Source organism: Xyrauchen texanus, chromosome 47, assembly GCF_025860055.1.
Source record: "Xyrauchen texanus isolate HMW12.3.18 chromosome 47, RBS_HiC_50CHRs, whole genome shotgun sequence".
NCBI classification, from domain to species: Eukaryota; Metazoa; Chordata; class Actinopteri; order Cypriniformes; family Catostomidae; genus Xyrauchen; species Xyrauchen texanus.
The window spans coordinates 9,955,557-9,974,269 of NC_068322.1; the positions used below are offsets into that span (position 1 = coordinate 9,955,557).

Here is an 18,713-nt window from a genome sequence, read left to right on the forward strand (position 1 = left end):
AAGGAAGAGCTGTTTTTGTGAGTTGCTACTACAGGCTTAAGTGGAGCTGGTGGAGAGGCAGCTTTCTCCCATTTCCCAAGAAACCATTTTATCTAAATTTTTAATATCCTTTTCATGATGCATGACATAAAAATCAAATCTATACATTAAATAATAGTGCTGGGTATTGATACAGATTTCCAGATTAAATTTGATTCACAAGCTCTCGATTCAATAAATATCAATTAATTTGGGTTTACTTCAGTTATAATGTCCCTTTTGCTTGAATATAAAAATTATTACTATTATTACCTTCCACCTTCATTTATTACTTAAATTATTATTATAACTTTTACTCTCAACATGCTGTGAAAGGATCTCGATGCTGAACACTTCACGACTAAACTACATGATTACTGTTAAGTGAAACGTAATCATTTAACAGCCAGTTGCCAGATATATTTTAGTAGCATAGTGCATAATGTGGTAGGAAATTAGTGATTTCCTCTTATTTTAGTAGAGGGTTGTGCATTGAGTGAAAGATCGATTGATATAGACATAGCTCAAATGAAGATCGCGATTAATCGTAAAAACAATATTTTTACCCACCTCTATTAAATAATGTCTTTAAGCGGTTTCATGCAAATACATCCAAGTCAGATGGAAGTAAGCCTCTAAACCATAAACTCATACCTAAGCTATATAATAACAATTGGGAATTCTATATTACATTTTCTAAAGAAAATTTGAGTAGTGCCAGTAAAACTCGCTGCCACAATGTCAGGGTGCTGTGAGTCAATGCCAGGGTATTGCAATGGTGTATTGAATGGATTTAAGCAAGTTGCTATGCAGTTGCTAGGTTGTTATGGGTGGTTGTTTACTGTCCTAAGTCAAAACAGCCCATCCGAAAATGTATATGATATTCTGGCCCCAAGATATGGGTTAGGATCCTCCTTCAATGCCATAAAAAATTTCACCTATTTTATCATCCAGCAGGTAAAAAAAAATCATAAGTTCCACAGCTTTAAAAAAAATATCACAGCTCACCTTAATTAAGGTATCATTCAAATCTGTAACACAAATGTGCGAGACGAGATATGCACCAAAGTTCAATATGTAGGGTTAAGGATTTATTCAAATCCCTAATTCTCAGTATAAGCAATAGCGTTTAGAAACTGCTTAGCAAGTAACACTAATTAAATATTTTCCAATTAATTTCTAATTAAATATATGACACTAAATATAAAGTTAGAGTGAGTTGCCAGAATGCACACATTCACATGTTCATACCAGTAACCAGTCAGAGACGGACGGGTCTTCTTAGAAAAATGTGAACTCAAACAGTCTCGTGTTCTTTTCACTCGCTCAGGAACGTCTTGCTCAGCAACTAGGACAAACACTCCTTAACCTTCATATTTCAACAGTTAACAAATAGATAAGACCTTTATGAGGCCCAGACAAAGAGAAAGTATGCTTCCAACTATGAATCAAACAGTATTCTTGTCATACCCGGATCGGAGAGAAACATCTATACAGCATGCTCCTGAAACAATATATGTACAGAGTTTAATTTATGGTCTACTGCTAAAGACAAACAAGACGAATATCAAGCCTTTACTGGAAATTACTGCATTAAATAGTGTGTGCACATAAAAGGGATGTTCTAGAGAAAGCATGATTGAACATCGGTTAGAATTGGCTCCAGCTAACAGTTTTGGAAGCATGTGATTTTCGTTTGCAAACTTGTTCAATCACCTCCGTGTCGGCGAGTCTCTGAGAAAGGCCCACAACAAACACCAAGTTTCTCTGGACTACACGCACACTAGAAAGGTGTTTGCGATTCTCTGTGACCTTCTGCTTCCGCTCGTTCTGCTTCTGCTTCTTCTCGTTCTTTATCCTCTGTAGCTCCTCTTGAGATAGAGGTTTGTAGACTGCAGGGTCTTCTGGATAGGGCTGCAACCAATACAAGTCATAAAATGTTAGTAGTTACATTGAAAGTTCCAGAAATAACCCTAGTCATACTGTAAAATTACACTCGCATAGCACTTTATTAGGAACACCTGTACACCCATTTATTCATGCGATTATCTAATCAGCCAATTATTGTAGCAGCAGTGCAATGCATAAAATCATGCAGATATGGGTCATGAGCTTCAGTTAATAGTCACATCAACCATCAGAATGGGGAAGAATTTTATCTCTGCGATTTTGACCGTAGCATGATTGTTGGTGCCAAAAGGGCTGGGCTGATTATTTCTGTAACTGCTGATCTCCTGGGATTTTCCACACACAACAGTCTCTAGTTAACTCAGAAAAGTGCCAAAAACAAAAACAAAAAAATATCCAGTGAGTGGCAGTCCTGCAGACGCAATAAGATGATCATTGTTGATAAGAGAGGTCAACGAAGAATGGGCAGATTGGTTCAAGCTAACAGAATGGCAAGGGTAACTCAGATAACCACTCTGTACAATTGTAGTAAACAGAAGAGCATCTCAGAATGCACATCATGTCGAACCTTGAGGCGGATGGGAACAGTAGAAGACCATGTCAGGCCTGTGCTGAGGCACACAGATGGTAGGGTCAAAATTTATTATTCAAGTATTGTTGGTGACCATGTGCATCCCTACATGGCCGCAATTTACCCATTTTCTAATAGATACTTCCTGCATGAATATGCACCATGTCACAATATAAAAGTACTCTCAAACTGGTTTCATCTTCAGTGGCCTTCCCAGTCACCTCATCTGAATCCAATAGAACAACAACTTTGCGATGTGGTACAAAGGGAGATTACTGTGTGTGTTGACAAATCTGCAGAAATTGCATGATGAAATCATGTCAACATGGGCCAGAATCTCAAAGGAATTTTTCAAAGGAATCTTGTGAAATCCATGCCACGAAGAATTTCTGAAGTTTTCAGAGCAAAGAGAGGCCCTACCAATATTAGTATAGAGTTCCTAATAAAGTGCTCAGTGAGGGAATATGTTACTGTTCTAGAGCCAGGACTAAGGTTGGGTGACAATACAATTTATAATCATGATATTTTCAAAGTTTTGCTCAATATATACCACAAACTGATTTTTAAATGGAAAAGAAAATATTTATAAAATACTGGGAATTTTTTTTTGTTTTTCTTTAAAGTATTTAAGTTTTACTAGTTTATTTTAGTTAGTTTAGTCTAGTTTTCATTTAAAAAGTCATGCAAAAAATAAATGTATAAAACCAATATTTTTTATGTGCTTGCACCATATTTTTTTAATAGCTTCTATTAATTATTAATTCACTCAATTATTATTAATTAACTCAGTCCAAACACTTCTCTGTCCATGTTTGGCTATGGCAGAACAAGCACTAGTTGGAAAGCATGACAGCATTGGCAAAAGTAACCATGGGCAGCTTAGCAGATGGTCACTTCCACACCACAGACAATGCATGAGAGCTGAATGTAAAGTGACTGGAACACCTATTCCCTCCCATGCATAAGAGTTTTAGACAACATATAAACAATACATTCAACTGGTTTATCATTTTAACTGTTTATCGCCCACCCCTAGCCGAGAATTATTATTTGTGATGATAGGCACATGCATATTTGATCACAAAAACATAAACTCTTAAATCACCTACAGGAATTATGAGCATAATGAAGTCCGACCCATAAAATATATGATGCTGTATATCAGCGCCTTTAATATGAAAACAATAACAGCATCATAATGGTTTGCAAATTAAAGCCAAGGAGCTATAGTAAACTGAAAACTAGAGGGACTAATAGAAGTGATTAGCTGGAAGTGTTTATAAAAAGAATACAAGCACAGAAGGCATGTTGTGCTTGCGCGTTCCACCTAGACAACTGTACAGCAGCAATGGAATCAAATGCCCGGAGGTAAAAAAAAAAGGAGAGTGAATTATTCCATCAAAGCTCCTGGAGATGCTGAATGCTACAGTAGCTAAAACGCCCTTCTCCAAAAGCCCAGCTACATAGTTATTTCTTACAAATAAAAGTAATGCCTCACAAGTTCTTCAGCTCTCGGGTAAAGTTAACAATGTACGAGTGAACCCCAGTGGTTTATGTACCCTGTCAAGTGTACTATTCCTGTCAACTTAGTGAGATCATAGGCCCTGTCCCAAATGACAAACTCCGCTCTTACGGTCGGTCTCAGAATTCACTTCTGAGACTATGAACATATTGTTTCTGTTGTACAGGCTCACTAATTACCTTTCTGCAGGCAGGGCAGAGGCCATTCTCATCTGTGCGTATACGGTGCCAGCAGAAGCGGCATATCTGGTAGCCGCAGGTGCAGGGGAAGAAATTGATGTCATCAATCTCTAATGATTCCATGCAAAGTGGGCACTCCATGGGGTCTTCCTTCACCTCAGGGCTGTGAGACATCCTATGGCACGACGCGGAGAGAAGAGGGGGGCTTTCTCACAGGTCAGAGGGAGAGCTGATAAGGAAGGGAAAAGATCTTTAACAACAGTGTGTTGGGTCACATGCATTAGTAGCAATGTATTACAGGGCTCTCTGGAATACTTGATTCTGATTGATCAATAGCAGCATTCTGCAGACAAAAACTTGTGTACAATGATGCTAAACTGTATAACTGACCATTGTCCCAGACAACCTTCACCCTACATAGCTGGGCTAGTTCATGTCTCTCGTATCATTCTGCAACCTCTTTCAAAGTCAATTCATGCATTTGGTAAAAGTAAAAGTAGCCATGTAAAAAGCCGGTTAATGCAAAGAATGACACATATCCTGATGATCACCTTGCTGAGGTTAATTTTGCAACAATAACAGGATGACTGTACAATCAGAATGCTAGTAATAGGAGTATGTGTGTACTGGGGGAGTTTGTAACTCAGGTTAAGAGACATTGATGGTATAATTGGAATCAACAAGAACAACCACCCACACAAGCAGTAATAACTGGATCATTAACAGGTAGACCTATTCACAAGGGATCATCCAGTGAACCTGTTGCCTAAACGTGTAGGTATAAATTCAGAAATGACTGAAAATTAGGTTTTGGAGTCTCGTATAGAACATAGAAGATCAGGGGGCTCATGGCAAGGTTTGCTGCTAGAACACAGGATGCACCGACTGAGATTCAATCAAAAATAATTTGGGTTTCAATGAGGAAATGTGAGTTTGCTACTACCTACAATTAAGAGCCTAATGAAAAGTAACATTTGTATCCTTTGTATAAATGTAATGCAGAAGAAAATGTGTAATATTTATTAGATTTACTCAAGAGATGAATAAGGCCTAATGTACTTGAGGACTAGAACAAGCATCAGGAAACCCACAAAAGAAATCATTTTCTTTTAGCCCATATTTGTTCTTGTGATCTGGTTAAGAGGGTTAATTTTGAGTTAATACAGCTTCGTTATTAGTTTGTCTCTGCAAATACACAACAAACACATACATAATAGTTTGTCCAAAATAGTTCAGTTTCCTTGCATCACTTCCCAGTGAGGTTAATTTATCAAAACAATGGTCTGAACAAAGTTCCTGAATGGGAATAAATACAGGACAAACAAACCTAAATAAGACGCTTCCATAGAGCTAACACAGTGGGGGTTCAAAAGTCTAAGTCCACATTCAAATTCTGGGATTCAAAACATTTAACCCTTGAAGTAAAATTTTTGTATTTGAAAAAAAAAAAAAAAGTGATGTGAAGTAGGAAAATGAAAAATAAGTATTTAAGATTCTTTACCATTTCCAAGTTCATGTCGGCTCAAGTACATGCTGACATAAAGCAAAGGGAAACATATGAAATTCATATAATTGTAATGGAACATTTTCACAGGGAGATCTGAACCTTAATGTCACACTTTGCTCTCAATGCCCCTACAGAACAGCCAATGATATGTCCAGGATATGGTGGGCATGACGCTGGCAATTATTTTGTCACTTCAAGTAGTACTTCCTAAAGTGTATTCAGTTCAAGCAGGTGGGGTGGATTAATGGTCACTCTGTCAGTAGGGAAGAGGGGTGAGCGGGTGGGGATGAGGAAAAGGGAGCTGTCTAAAAATATCCCATCCTGGGCAGGCAGAGTGTAACAGGAGGAGCCAAGCCCCTGAATCTCCCTTTAAAAGGGAAATGGCGATTGAATGCATGGGGCAGTCTGCTCTACATGTATGGTAACCGTTCTTCCTCGAATCAGCAAGGTCTGACCCTGACTAGAGGAGAAGGGTGGGACGTGGGGAAGGGTCAAAATGCAATGTCCTTAGCATGCCAAAATGAAATTAGACACAGGGTGTGAGTTTTTTTTTTTGCAGGCCCCAGTCACATCTGTTTGAAAAAGAAATTCCCAGTGTCACAGAAGATGGGATTCCTTTCCAGCAGAGGCAGATATCAATATTTCTGGGTAATAAAAGCTTTGCTCTGGCCCCTGCTGAAGATGCTGCAAAACAAAACTTGAACCATCACTCTCGGAAAAGGCATTTGATTCAAATATAATGATCACAATCCCATTACACATCAAGCTGTGGTGGGCTTGATTCTTCTGGCTTCCAATATCTCAAGCTTATGTTGTAAAAGAGTGATGCATAATATGGAACGGAACAGGGCAATAAAGTCACAGGATGACCTTTGAACTCAAGAGCTATGTGCTAAGCTTTAAAAGACAGAATGATGACATTTCAATCTCTTGTCTCAGATTATTACAGTTCAGTTATTAGAACAACTACAACTGTCAAAGCGTACTGATTCTAACTTCCAGTGTAAATCTAATTCAGACTGGAATAAACTGCAAGCAGAATGCTGAATACAATTTTATTTCCAGTGTAAATCTAAATCAAACTGGAACCAGAACGCTGATTCTAATTTGACTTCCAGTGCAAAAATAAATCAAAGTGGATTAAACTAAACTGATATCAGAATTGATGTTCCTAATTATTCTTCTTGTGTAAACAAATCAAACTGGATTCAACTAAACTGAAATGAGGACTGATTGCAACTGCATTGTCCACAAAGGCTGGATATTATCCACAAGTCTTTTCTGATCAGACACACAAACACCAAAACAAGTTTGAAAGAGGCAGAACTCAGAGATGAATGCTGAGAGTAGGGGTGGGCGATATAACCAAAATCCTATATCACAATAGGAGTAGTGTTGTCACGGTACCAAAATTTCAGTAGTCGGTACCAATACCATTGAAATTTCACAGTACTCAATACCATTTTCGATACCAAAGCAAAAAAAAAAGGTTATTAAACAACACTCTTTTATTAACAAAGTTAACAAAACATTAGCAGCAGAACTAAGAACAGAAATATGCCATTGAGCAACACTTTAAATATATTATTTTGAATTATAACAAAACTGTACAAATGTATGCTTAAAGTATTTTTGAGCACTTATATAAGATTTGCTTCAACTTTAAGTTTTTACCAAGCACTAAAAAAAACCCTAAATAAACAAGCATACAATAGAATTAATAAAAAACAATTGCCAAACTAATGTGCAAAGTGCTCTTGTATCAATAATTACGATAAGAAATGCACAGTGACATATTATGATTTAATAAGTCGCGAGCAATCACGTTCTAATCTAGCTGCATTAAGCTTCCGTGCTCGAGGGATGAGCGTCCCCGAGTCAGAGTCTCTCTCAGCCGGGTGCAGTTTCAATATCTCCCCCTTAGATCGGGACATTCGCGCAACTCATTGAAGATGCGCTTACCACACAGAGAAATGACAGTTTCTGAGTTTAAAGTATTCTGTATTATTTGAACTTTAATAAAGCTATAACACATTAAATATAACTGCATTTGTAACGCCGGTATGTTTCCTTTAAAGAGCTCCGGCTCCGCTTTTTCCAAAACGAGACTGCTTCTGAATTTACTTTTTTTTTTTTATATAATTCCCTAATACTTTGGGATCTACATAAAAAGAAGCTGTGAAAGTTTAGAGTGCATCTGGACTGTGATCTGTGTAATTATTCCTCTCCTCAGTCAGGCGTGAAGCAGTGCTGCTCTCGCGCCTCATTAGTTTAATATGATTTCATTTTACGTTAAATGAGATCAAACGACTATGAAAATGTACATTTTTATCGTCATTTTGTTATTTTCAACGTTGTTGATAATGTCAACTAATCGTTTCAGCCCTAATGCAAATGATAATATGCTTTTAAACTAACCTGCTTTGGTTGCTTGAATTAATCCGGGTGAATTGTCTTTTAGGTGCTTTATTAAATTTGATGCGTTTCCTCCTTTCGTCAGAAAATTGCAAAAGCACCATTTACGAATAGGTTTTTGCTGATCTATGATGTTTCCCCTTTTCATCAGTCTCAAATACAAAGAATTTCCAAACCTGGCTTTTTCCACTTTTCTTTTCGACAAGATTCAGTTGAGGCTCCGCAGCAGCTTCACTTGTCGCCATCTTTTGCTTGTTGTGGTGAGCATTCAAAAGTTCCCGACTCTGTTTAGGATTTCAGAAATTCTGGTACCGTAAAAAAAAATTTGGTTTCAGTACCAACATGGTACCGGAGCACCGGTATTTTTAACAACACTAGATAGGAGTAATTTTATATTTTTATAAAGTTTATTTCTGAACTTTTGCCAATACACCTTTAACAATTCACTGTATGAACATATTTGATTAATAGATATCCCCCTTCCCACACCCATGGTAACATTCAAAGGGCATACAACTTAGACTATAGGGAAACATAAATATACAAATTATATAAAATAGTAATAAATATAGATGAAAAGTAATATTTCATAAAAAAAAAGAAAGGAAGTTGACAAGAGGTTATTAGGGGTCTTTTAATTACCTCTTTCGGACACTCCTAGTTACATCAAAGACTTTACACAGCCATAACATTATCAGAGCCTAAAGCTTCAACATGTCTAAGGTTGCCATATCAATGTAAATTTGTCAGCTGACCCTCTAACAGTATATCTAATCTTCTCCAATTTAACAAATATTGGAGGATTGCAATGGCTACCAGTGTGGCAAAAGAAAAAAGACTTAAGTTTATCGTTATTCAAAGTAAGATTGTGTCACCACACCACATAAAGCAAAGGAGAACGATAGTTCCAAGGCTTTATCAATAGTTTTAGAAAGCATATCAAATATTAATTGCCAAATATTGGATAACTTGGAACACTCCCAAAACATGAATTAAAGTGGCTTTGGTCTGCTTGCAACAATCGCACATGGGGTCTATATTAGGTGTGAATTGGGATCATTTAACTTTGGTCTAGTGCAGTCAGTGGTACAGTTTAAACTGCATAACAGTTTATTGATATAGTTATACTGAAGATTAATATATTCCCCCTATCATCTTTGAACAAATGGGTTCTGAAATGTCAATGCCCAGATCTCCCTCCCACTGGCTTTTAAGGGAAATAAGACTTATCATGTTTACTCTCATTAATAGAGTCACCTATCCTTCTGGATGATGTGATGTCACTGATTGAGTCTAGGAGTGTGTCTGGGGGCTGTGAAAGGAAATTTGTGATATTTTATATGAAGCTGAAAATTTGTAGATATCTAAAGAAGTGTGACTGGGGGATATTGCATTTTTGAACAATCTGCTCAAGAGTCAAATAAGCCAAATATTTGCTGCTGGTGTGGACTCTGTAGTATCGCTTTGCGTGTAAGGGGGCACGGTTTATTCCAAATGAAGGGAAGAAGCTTCCTATCCATCCTAACTGGGTTGGACCTTCTCTCCAATGTAACAACATCTGCGCAATGTGCTTATAATAGGGAAACTACTAGATAAAAGCTTAACTCAACAGAACATGATAATTTTAGGTGTAGATATCAATATATACAAACTAACTTACTAACTTTCCACGGTTTATATTTGAACTACCATCAAGAGGTTAAATACTACGGTAAATGTCTCAAAATTGTAAAAAAGATAATGTAGAATGTGACTAATGTGCATACATTTTAACGGGCTGACATTTACTTAACATTAGTTTGGCACTATATAAATAGGGGACTGGTGCAATTGCCATCTAAATAAAGTATAGTAATGAATGTAAATAGTATACATTAACAGGCTCATACTGACAGCAAATTGACATCAGTATAAGACTTTAAGATTGTCAAACCAGCTAGGATAAATACAGTCAGAGATAACCTCCTAGTTAAATTTTTCTGAAAAATATATACAATTTTATTATATATTAAGCTATGTCGTAATGTGTAATTTTGAGTAATCCAGTCAGTGAATTAAATACTTTATAAATGAAAACTTCATCTTCTAACAGTTTCTCTTTTTTTTTTAACTTGACAAACATAGTCAAAGTAAAAAAAAAAAATGCTGCATTTCAGTCTGATGATGTGCACCAATTTTATTTTTATTATTATTTTCAGAATTATAACTTTCCACAAGAAACTAAACATCTTCTCAAACAATGCAAAAAGTTAAATAGCATATAAATACAAAAATTATCCATACACAAAACACTTAATTAGGCTTTGTGTTTTTAGTAATCTATATAAATAACATAAAATATTTGATGTATGGATGGTTTGTTTCCTGATATCAAACATGATTCGAGAAACCAGAATTAACAGAAGGGTTGTCAATGTTTTCTGCACCTCAAAATCCCTGGCACACCCTTTCAAAGCACAGAAACATGAAACATAATCAATGGAATACCAATCATTTCACCATAATGCATTATTCGCCTTGGACACAAAAAAAATGTAATTTCAATAAAAGTGAACTTACAGTGCCAGAGCAAGCATATATATATTTTTTAACTCTTCAAATATTCATTTTTGCTGGTCGAAATAATTCAGAAAATTTAAAACCTCCGTTTTAAAGTCCAAATACTCAGTGCTCTCAGAAATTAATTTGTGCAATCTAGCAACAAGATCTATGCGTTTCAATTGTATGGGCTGTTAAAGTCATATTACTACAGAGTAGCACTTTATGGTGACCCTCACAAAACTGAGAGGGTGAAAATAACAACCATGTGCAACACTATAAACTGCCATTTTGCTTTTCAACAAAAACACAAATCCTAAAGCCCTGAAAACAGAGCGACGGAGACCAATGTCACAATTTTGCAAATATACCTCAATCAGACAATGACATCTCACTGCTGCCTGCATGGGACACATTCAGAATGGATAAGCATTTACACCTCAAATACAATGTGGTCACATGGGTTTTTTTGTCTCCTTTCTCTGATTCAATCACAAAACATTTTAGACCCTGTTCAGGGCTCCAAACAGCAAATAATTGTAAAACTAGTTAACCAGGTTTCTTTTTTTTTTTTCTTTCTTTGATGTAATTGAGCCATCAAAAACGCACACAGTGGCATCCCTAATATCAGTTAAACACCCTTACATGCAACAACGGTCAATTCACTCCAATTAAACATAGTAACACCAAAGAAACAGCTGCGCTAATTTAAGCTTGAAAGGTTTGTAAAAACAGACTGAAATTCAATTTCTAATAAATCAGAACTGTAATAATGAATTGCAAAAACAGTTCCCAAACATTTAGCCTATGTGTGTGCAGTATGCCGACATGATTAGCTAATATATAATACTGACAGTTTTTAAAGTCTCTCATAATTTACTCACCCTCATGCCAGATGTGTCTGACTTTCTTCTGAAGAACACAAACAAATATTTTTAGAATAATATCTCAGCTCTGTAGGTCATTTCAATGCAAGTGAACGGTGACCAGACCTTTGAAGCTCCAGAAAGCAGATGAAGGCATCATAAAGGTAATCCATACGTCTCCAGTAGTTTAATCAATGTCTTCTGAAGCAATCCAGTTGGTTTTAGGTGAGAACCAAAAAAAATACACCTTTTCACTGTACATTTTGCTATTGCAGTCAATAGGCACGATCATGATTTCAAGCACGATCACATTTCCTAGTGCTTGACATATAGATAGATAGATGGCACTATAGAGAGTGCAAACGAGCTTTAAATCACAATCACCAAGGAGACTGCTGTCAAGATTTAGTGTGAAAAAGGAGTTATATTTTGGTCTGTTCTCACCCAAAACCAATTGGATTGCTTCAGAATACCTTGATTAAACCACTGGAGTCTTTTGAATTACTTTAATGCTCCTTGTATCTGCTGTTTTCACCATTCATTTGTATTGTAATATGGACCCACAGAGCTGACATACTCTAAAACCCTTTGTTTGTGTTCTGCAGAAGAAAGGAAATCATACATCTGGAATGGCATGACGGCAAGTAAATTATGAGAGAATTATAATTTTTCAGTGAATGAGGATAACTTTTTAATCAAGGGATTCAAATCACGGATTAAACGCAGTCCTAACCATGGTCGAAGGAGTCTTTCCGGTCATTTCAGAGCTGAATTTGAATAAATTAAAGAAAATATGTTTTTCTTCGCACACTGGCCGGATTTTGGCTGACCTGTTCTAACAAAATGTACGGGAGCAATTTAACTTTTCAAGCCAAATACATTTATGCAACAAGCATGCAGCCATAAGAGAGTCATTTCTATGCAACCTAACACCAAAGCAAATGCCTTTTTGTAATAGTATCATATAGCAGTGGTGCCCTTTACCAGAAAATTGTCTCGCAAACGTTGTGTCTGGCACATACAAAACAATGCCTGACAGTGCACTGGAACCAGGCCTAGAAATCCCAGTCTATTTACTCTCCCCAGCTCTCCCCCCTTCGGTCTGGACCACTTAATCATTTTCCTGCCAAGCACTTGATATTGCTCCCAAACAACAATGACAATCAAAGCAGATTTTCCTAAAACTCACCTTGTGTTCCCTTTAGATTCTAAAGTTTAGAAGAATATTTAATACACAACTGTATAAATATGGCCCTTTTATAGCTGTTACAACACTGATATCACTTTAATCTATCAACAAACAGGACCGATAAAGGGGTAAGCTGTCAAATCATGCCATGCAACATAACAGCATAACGAATACAGTAAATATTATGCTCACATTTGATGGGGAAAGCAGATGGTAAGCGCAAAAGGATGCTGACAAAACAGTATTAAAATTGCACACTCAACACAGTGACAACAGTAACTGCACAGTACAGGAACACAATACTGCAACCAAACACAAAAATACTCTTTGGAGATACAGAATTTTAACAAAAGAAAGATGTTAATCTGCTACATCACAACCTGTACCAAGCACATAATAACAGAGCTATGCATTCTGAAGCATACATCACACATGGTTTTAAAGAGTTTGGACAAAGTTAAGGAATTGAACTGCAATGACAGTGCCTGTAACTGTGCTTTAGTAATGTAAACGGAATACTAAGCTTCTTTGTCAATTAAGGGTGATGAAGCTCAGAGAGCAAACTAACAGCACTTCCTACTCCAATGAGTTGGAAATTCCCTCTTGATTCAAAGCATGATCAGCAAGAACGCTTGTGGAGAAATTAGATGTTTCCTTGTTATTGCCTTTAAGAATACCTGCTAAGCTAACGCATATGGAAGTTTTTACCCCAGTCAGAATAATACACTTAAAACAGCGTACATACTCTAAAACCTGTCCTAAAGTGTCAATAACAACAAAGAAGTCAGTGTTTGGCAATCTGGTGATTAATATTCAAGTATTTTACCAAAAGCCGGTCAAACAGAGCGGCTAGCTGCTAGTCGGCTAACTGTAATGCGTCTGTCAGACTGACATAAGAGACACAAAACCTGGACAAAACAGATATGTTCACATGAAATTGATGTGTAAGATTGAAACAGAGATGAGCTATGTTATATAGAGGTGACTTAATGATTAAAGACAATTGAATGTGGAGGCGGTGGAGAGAAGAGGCCTTTAGTGTGATACTCACCTTGTCTATCTGTAAAGACTGATTTACTCCAATAAAATCAATCTAAACGTCCCAGATCTAGCAAAATTGGTGCTTTGAATTGTTTCCCGGGTGATTTGATGCGAAAACACCAAGCCTTTTTTTCTTATTGCCTCTTTGGATAGCGAGAGTGCCTCCTAAACCACCATCTTACATAGAAATAGGGAGGGGGCGCGTCAACTAGTGACTTTTCAGCGCAGGCGCAGATGATTTTGGGATTGAGTATTTGTATTTTTATTATTATTATTGTTTTTTGCACTGTAACTCAGTTCTCATGTCACTTCGTTAGGTTTTAAGAACTTAGAGAATGTGATATATATATATATAGACACTATTCTAAGTAGCGCCAAAAACATGTTTGACGGGAATTAGATGCTTTTCAAAAGCAATTTAAACAACAGTACCAACTCATGGAAACGACTGCAAGCCTATTTCTGTCCCCCAGATCCTTGTGTTCAAGCCTGTCAAAATAATAATATTAATTTGGCGCTACTATGAATAAGGTCAAGCTTTTCAACCGTGACGTAAATTTGTAAGCAAATCTGCGATTTGTCCTTTAAGGTACCTTTTTGATCATTCAGTTAGGCTTAACCAAAATCACACAAATTTATAAAGCAAAAGTGTAAAGTAAAATGTATTATCTGGTCAAAAATATCTGATTTTCAAAAATTATTCCACTACAAATATATCAGCCACAGGATGTAAGGAGGTTGTACTTGAGGGTGCACTATCGGTAAATTCCACTTTTCAGTTTAAAATTATAACATTGATTGTGCACTGGACTAAATTCTCAACTGATTTCCTGAGCATCCACACATAACTCTACAATGTTATTATTATATTTAGACATTACAGGCCAGTAAGATTGAGATGCATTTCCAAACATGTAGAAATTCTCATATAAGCTTCTAAAAAGACCTTAAAAATCAGTGCACGTGACCTTACCAATCCTGTCGTTTGACAGTAGATGGAGACATAGGCCAAGGTTTTCAAAAAGAATAAATCTCATGTACACATTAACAGGGGTGTCTTTTCCAGGCTAAACTGAAAACAAATTAACGTTTAAAAAAAATAAAATAAAATTATATATATATATATATATATATATATATATATATATATATATACACTCTAAATATCCAAGCACTAAATAGAGTAATAGAAATGCCGCTAATGCTATCTAATTTGTTCTGTATCTATTATTGGTTAATGAAACACAGTAAATGAAGATTATTTTTAAATCATATTTTTATTTACATGGTTATGGTGCAATCAAACTTCCAATGTGATAAGCAGATCCTCATTTCTTAACAGACAATAGAGGACATATTTCAGCAATGTCTGTGGCCACATCCTTTAGAATCTTGCTCTGGTCCACCGTCTGCAGAATTGTTCTAAGATTACACCAGAATATTTGCTTCTTGCGCTCATCTGTGGGCCACTCCAGGTAAGTTTTCCGCCTCAGCAATGTTCTTAACTTTAGGAACTTCTTGGGAAGAGAGTCTGTTGGTACGGGCTCCAACAAAATGAAGACCAAAGAGTCATCATTCACACTGATAGCCCTGTGTTGAGCAAAGAAAAGTTCATAGTTGCACCATTCACTTTGAACAAAGTTTTTGGATAGGATAAAGAGGCTCTTGTAGCTACCCTCCACGCAATTGATTATATTGTCCACAATCCACTTTCCAGGTTCAAAGTCTCGCTCGTGGACGCAAAGGGACAGACCTGACCCTTCTAATTTTGGTACCAGCTGTGATTCCACCCAAGTTGAGTCATGTTGACTGTAGGAAATGAAGGCATGATAGCGGAAGGTGGCATTCATCAATCTATCAACCCTTTTGTAGCCTCTCCTTTTTACTCTTATCCACACCCAAAGCATTTTAGTGTACCACATACCATCACAAGCATAGAAGGTGATGACCAGAGCAGCTACAACAGTTAATAATAATGGCAGAACCACAGCAGCCTGCAGGCCTTGTTGACAAGACAGCCACCCAAGCTCATATCTCTCCAAGAGCTTCCCGGAAAATGGTGGAGGTGTACTGCAAGTGTAACCCTGGGGCCAATCAGGGAGAAGTGACTTATTTAACGCTGTCATGAACCAAAATGAATCACAGTCACAGCTAAATGGATTGTGTCCTGCTTTTAAAGTCTTCAGGTTGGGGAGACCTTCCATTGCACGCTGGCTAATGAAAGTAATTGCATTCTGGTCAGTGTACAGGCTTACCAATGTAGGTGCATGGAGATCTGCTGGGATGGCCTGTATGCTATTGAAACTTAGATAGAGGTGTGTTAGTCTAGGAAACTGTGATGTAATATCTTGGGGAATAACACTTATGCCTGTTTTTGAGAGGTCAATTTTCTTGAAGTGAGGCGACAAGTAGCTGAATACGGTATTTCCTAGATTGTTGTGGCTAAGACTCAACTCAGTCAAGTGGGAAGGCCAAAAACATGGATTGTCTATGAATATGGAGTTGAAACTCAAGTCAAGAGACTCTAAGAACTTCATTTCATTAACATTTTTCGCAATGAAGGCAAGGTCACCAAATCGATTATGGCTTAGTGAAAGATGCCTCAAGGCTGGAAACACTTTTTGTGATGAACAAAAACTCCACCAGAAACCAGTATCATCCAAGAGATTGTTTGACAGATCCAAGATCTGTAGCGATTTTATGGCTGAAATGAGATTACATGGTAGGATATTCATCCCTGTGCCAGAAAACTTCAGATAAGTTAGCTGATTGATTAATTCCATGCTTGCATTAATAATGGGGTACCGGTACTGGTAGTGGTGCACGCCATCAAGTATAAATGCTCGTAGATTTGTTGTGTGGTTCTGCATTGGTAACTGGAAGCCATCAGGGGTGTCCTCATTATATGTGATATTTAAAAAAGCAATTTCTTCCACTGATGACTTCCAGACATTTTTGAAAAGTTTTACAACCACTGAGCTGTTTATCCAGGTGTCTATAATGCTTAGATTACGGAGGACATGCAAATCTGTAAAGGTCTCAAATGGGTCACTTGTGATAGAACACTGATCTGGAAATAATTTAATGAGCTGAATTTGTTTTGTTTGGATTTGGTCAAAGTCCATAATCATGTTTTTGAAAATGTCAAAACGTTCACAAAAAGTAACTTTCAGAACCACTTCCTGTATTGATTTTAGTTGCGAAAAGGAGCCGTTTTCATAGTTTTGCAATTCAGTGCCATCTCCAAATATGATTTTCTTCAAAAGGACATTTTGAAGAGGAACAAAGTCTTTCACACTAACAGATGTAGCATTTTGACTGCCAATCGCAAGGACAGAAAGGTAACTTAAGTTACCAAAAAAATCGGGGAGAGCATAACTAGGATACAGATTGCTGGAAAGGTCCAGGATCCTAAGCTGGGGCAATGGTAAATTAGGAATGGTTGTTAGATGGTTGTAAGAGATGTTCAGAACTTTGATTTCAGAGTTGCCGCTGAAGGCATCAGAAGAGATGTATTGAAGTCCACAATGTGAAACTTTCAGGAAGCAGAGATGGGTTAGACCATTCAAGTCATTACGAACAATGCTGGAGATATTGTTGTGTGAAACATCTAAGTATACTGTGCCATCTGGTAAATCTGATGGTATCCTTCTTAGGTTACTATAGGAAAGATCTTTTGTGTTCTCTGTCAGCATGGAACAAAATCCAAATTTTCCATCTTCACCATGTGCTTTAAACAGAAACACTAAGAGATATGAAATTGCAATAGGCCAGGTATTGGTTGACATCCTGTGAAAATGAAAATGTTAAGAATCAACTGAATGTATATGTGCTGAATTTCAGCTGGCATTTCAGAAATAGTTAATTGGTCATTATTATTTTGCCTAAACAGCTAAATAAATAAAACAAATATGTTATGTTGCTTGTATCTTACAATGTTTTTTTTTCAGAATGTACTGTATTTATTTTTACAGTTACCATCATAACACTATTGAAATCTATTTCACTATTGTTGTACAGTACTTCTTCTTTGACAAGAAAATGGTCATTTACCTTCACTTTCACTCGTCTGCCTTAGATGTGAAAATAAAACATGAAAATCACTCAATATCATGCACAATAACGAATTCACTGAATCTCCGTCTGTGCATTTAAGCAGCTTGAGCTCCACTGTGTGCATGATTATATAGCCTTATTAAGACAGCCCTTCACATGGTAATCACCATAAAAATTTACACAATGGCCAAGTTATTTTTTTCTTAGCACCTGAACTTCTCTAAATGTGCAATTCTGAACTTTAATGCCTAGAGGGGAATTCCTAATATAGAGAATAGTGTTCAAAGCTATATGACTCTTTAATAAGTATTAATGCATTGAAAAATATTGTATTCATAATTTATTTTTGCAGTAACCTCTTTTAGTTTAAACTGTTTATTATTTAATCTTTTTGACAGCACTGCATTTCATGCTTTTAATGACGAGAATAAGAAATCATACATTTGAATGAAAAGTTAAGTTTATCAAGCAATAGTTTATGGTCAAGTTAAGTTTGCTCTGTTAGTTCTCTAACAGTTAGAATGCTACATTCCAGTATGACAATTATTAATAATAAAGATAAACATAGAACACCACAAAACAAACATTTTACAGAAAATTCGAATACACAAATGAGTCATGTCTCAATATCACTGCGATTCATAAAATAAAATAAAAAACATAACAGGGAATGTCAGGGATTTGTTTTGTTAGTAAGATTTAAGGAGTATTTAACAGAAGTCACAATGTCAATGGTTTTAGGAGGGAGGAATACCCAGTCTTTCACTTTGAGGTGCTGTGGGCAATGACAAATTTTTTAAGGTCAGGGCAGAGGGACTTTCCTCCCCACATCCTTACAAGAAAAGCTGGTGATTAAGCACTTTTGTTTAAAAATATGATATTGGCTAATAGCAAAAGAACATG

The 18,713-nt window shown here is 36.6% G+C and overlaps 2 protein-coding genes across 3 annotated transcripts in view; both read right to left on the bottom strand.

The window, feature by feature from the left end:
- Positions 1-13,950, bottom strand: part of LOC127639249 (CCR4-NOT transcription complex subunit 4-like) — a 32,907-nt gene extending 18,957 nt beyond the window's left edge. For both annotated transcript variants that reach the window (XM_052121162.1, XM_052121161.1), the window contains exons 1-3: positions 13,765-13,950; positions 4,199-4,427; positions 1,735-1,932 (exon numbers count right to left, since the gene is read on the bottom strand). In XM_052121162.1, the coding sequence (XP_051977122.1) occupies positions 1,735-1,932; positions 4,199-4,372 (372 nt within the window). In that variant the 5' untranslated portion in view covers positions 4,373-4,427; positions 13,765-13,950. The remainder of the gene's footprint in view (positions 1-1,734; positions 1,933-4,198; positions 4,428-13,764) is intronic.
- A 1,107-nt stretch (positions 13,951-15,057) lies between these two features.
- LOC127639210 (toll-like receptor 1) lies at positions 15,058-17,895 on the bottom strand. Its single transcript, XM_052121114.1, has 2 exons — positions 17,808-17,895; positions 15,058-17,543 (listed from the first exon to the last, which is right to left on the bottom strand). Exon 2 carries the CDS (start codon positions 17,540-17,542, stop codon positions 15,083-15,085), a length of 2,460 nt encoding a protein of 819 aa, XP_051977074.1. The 5' UTR covers position 17,543; positions 17,808-17,895; the 3' UTR covers positions 15,058-15,082.
- Between the last annotated feature and the right edge of the window lie 818 nt (positions 17,896-18,713).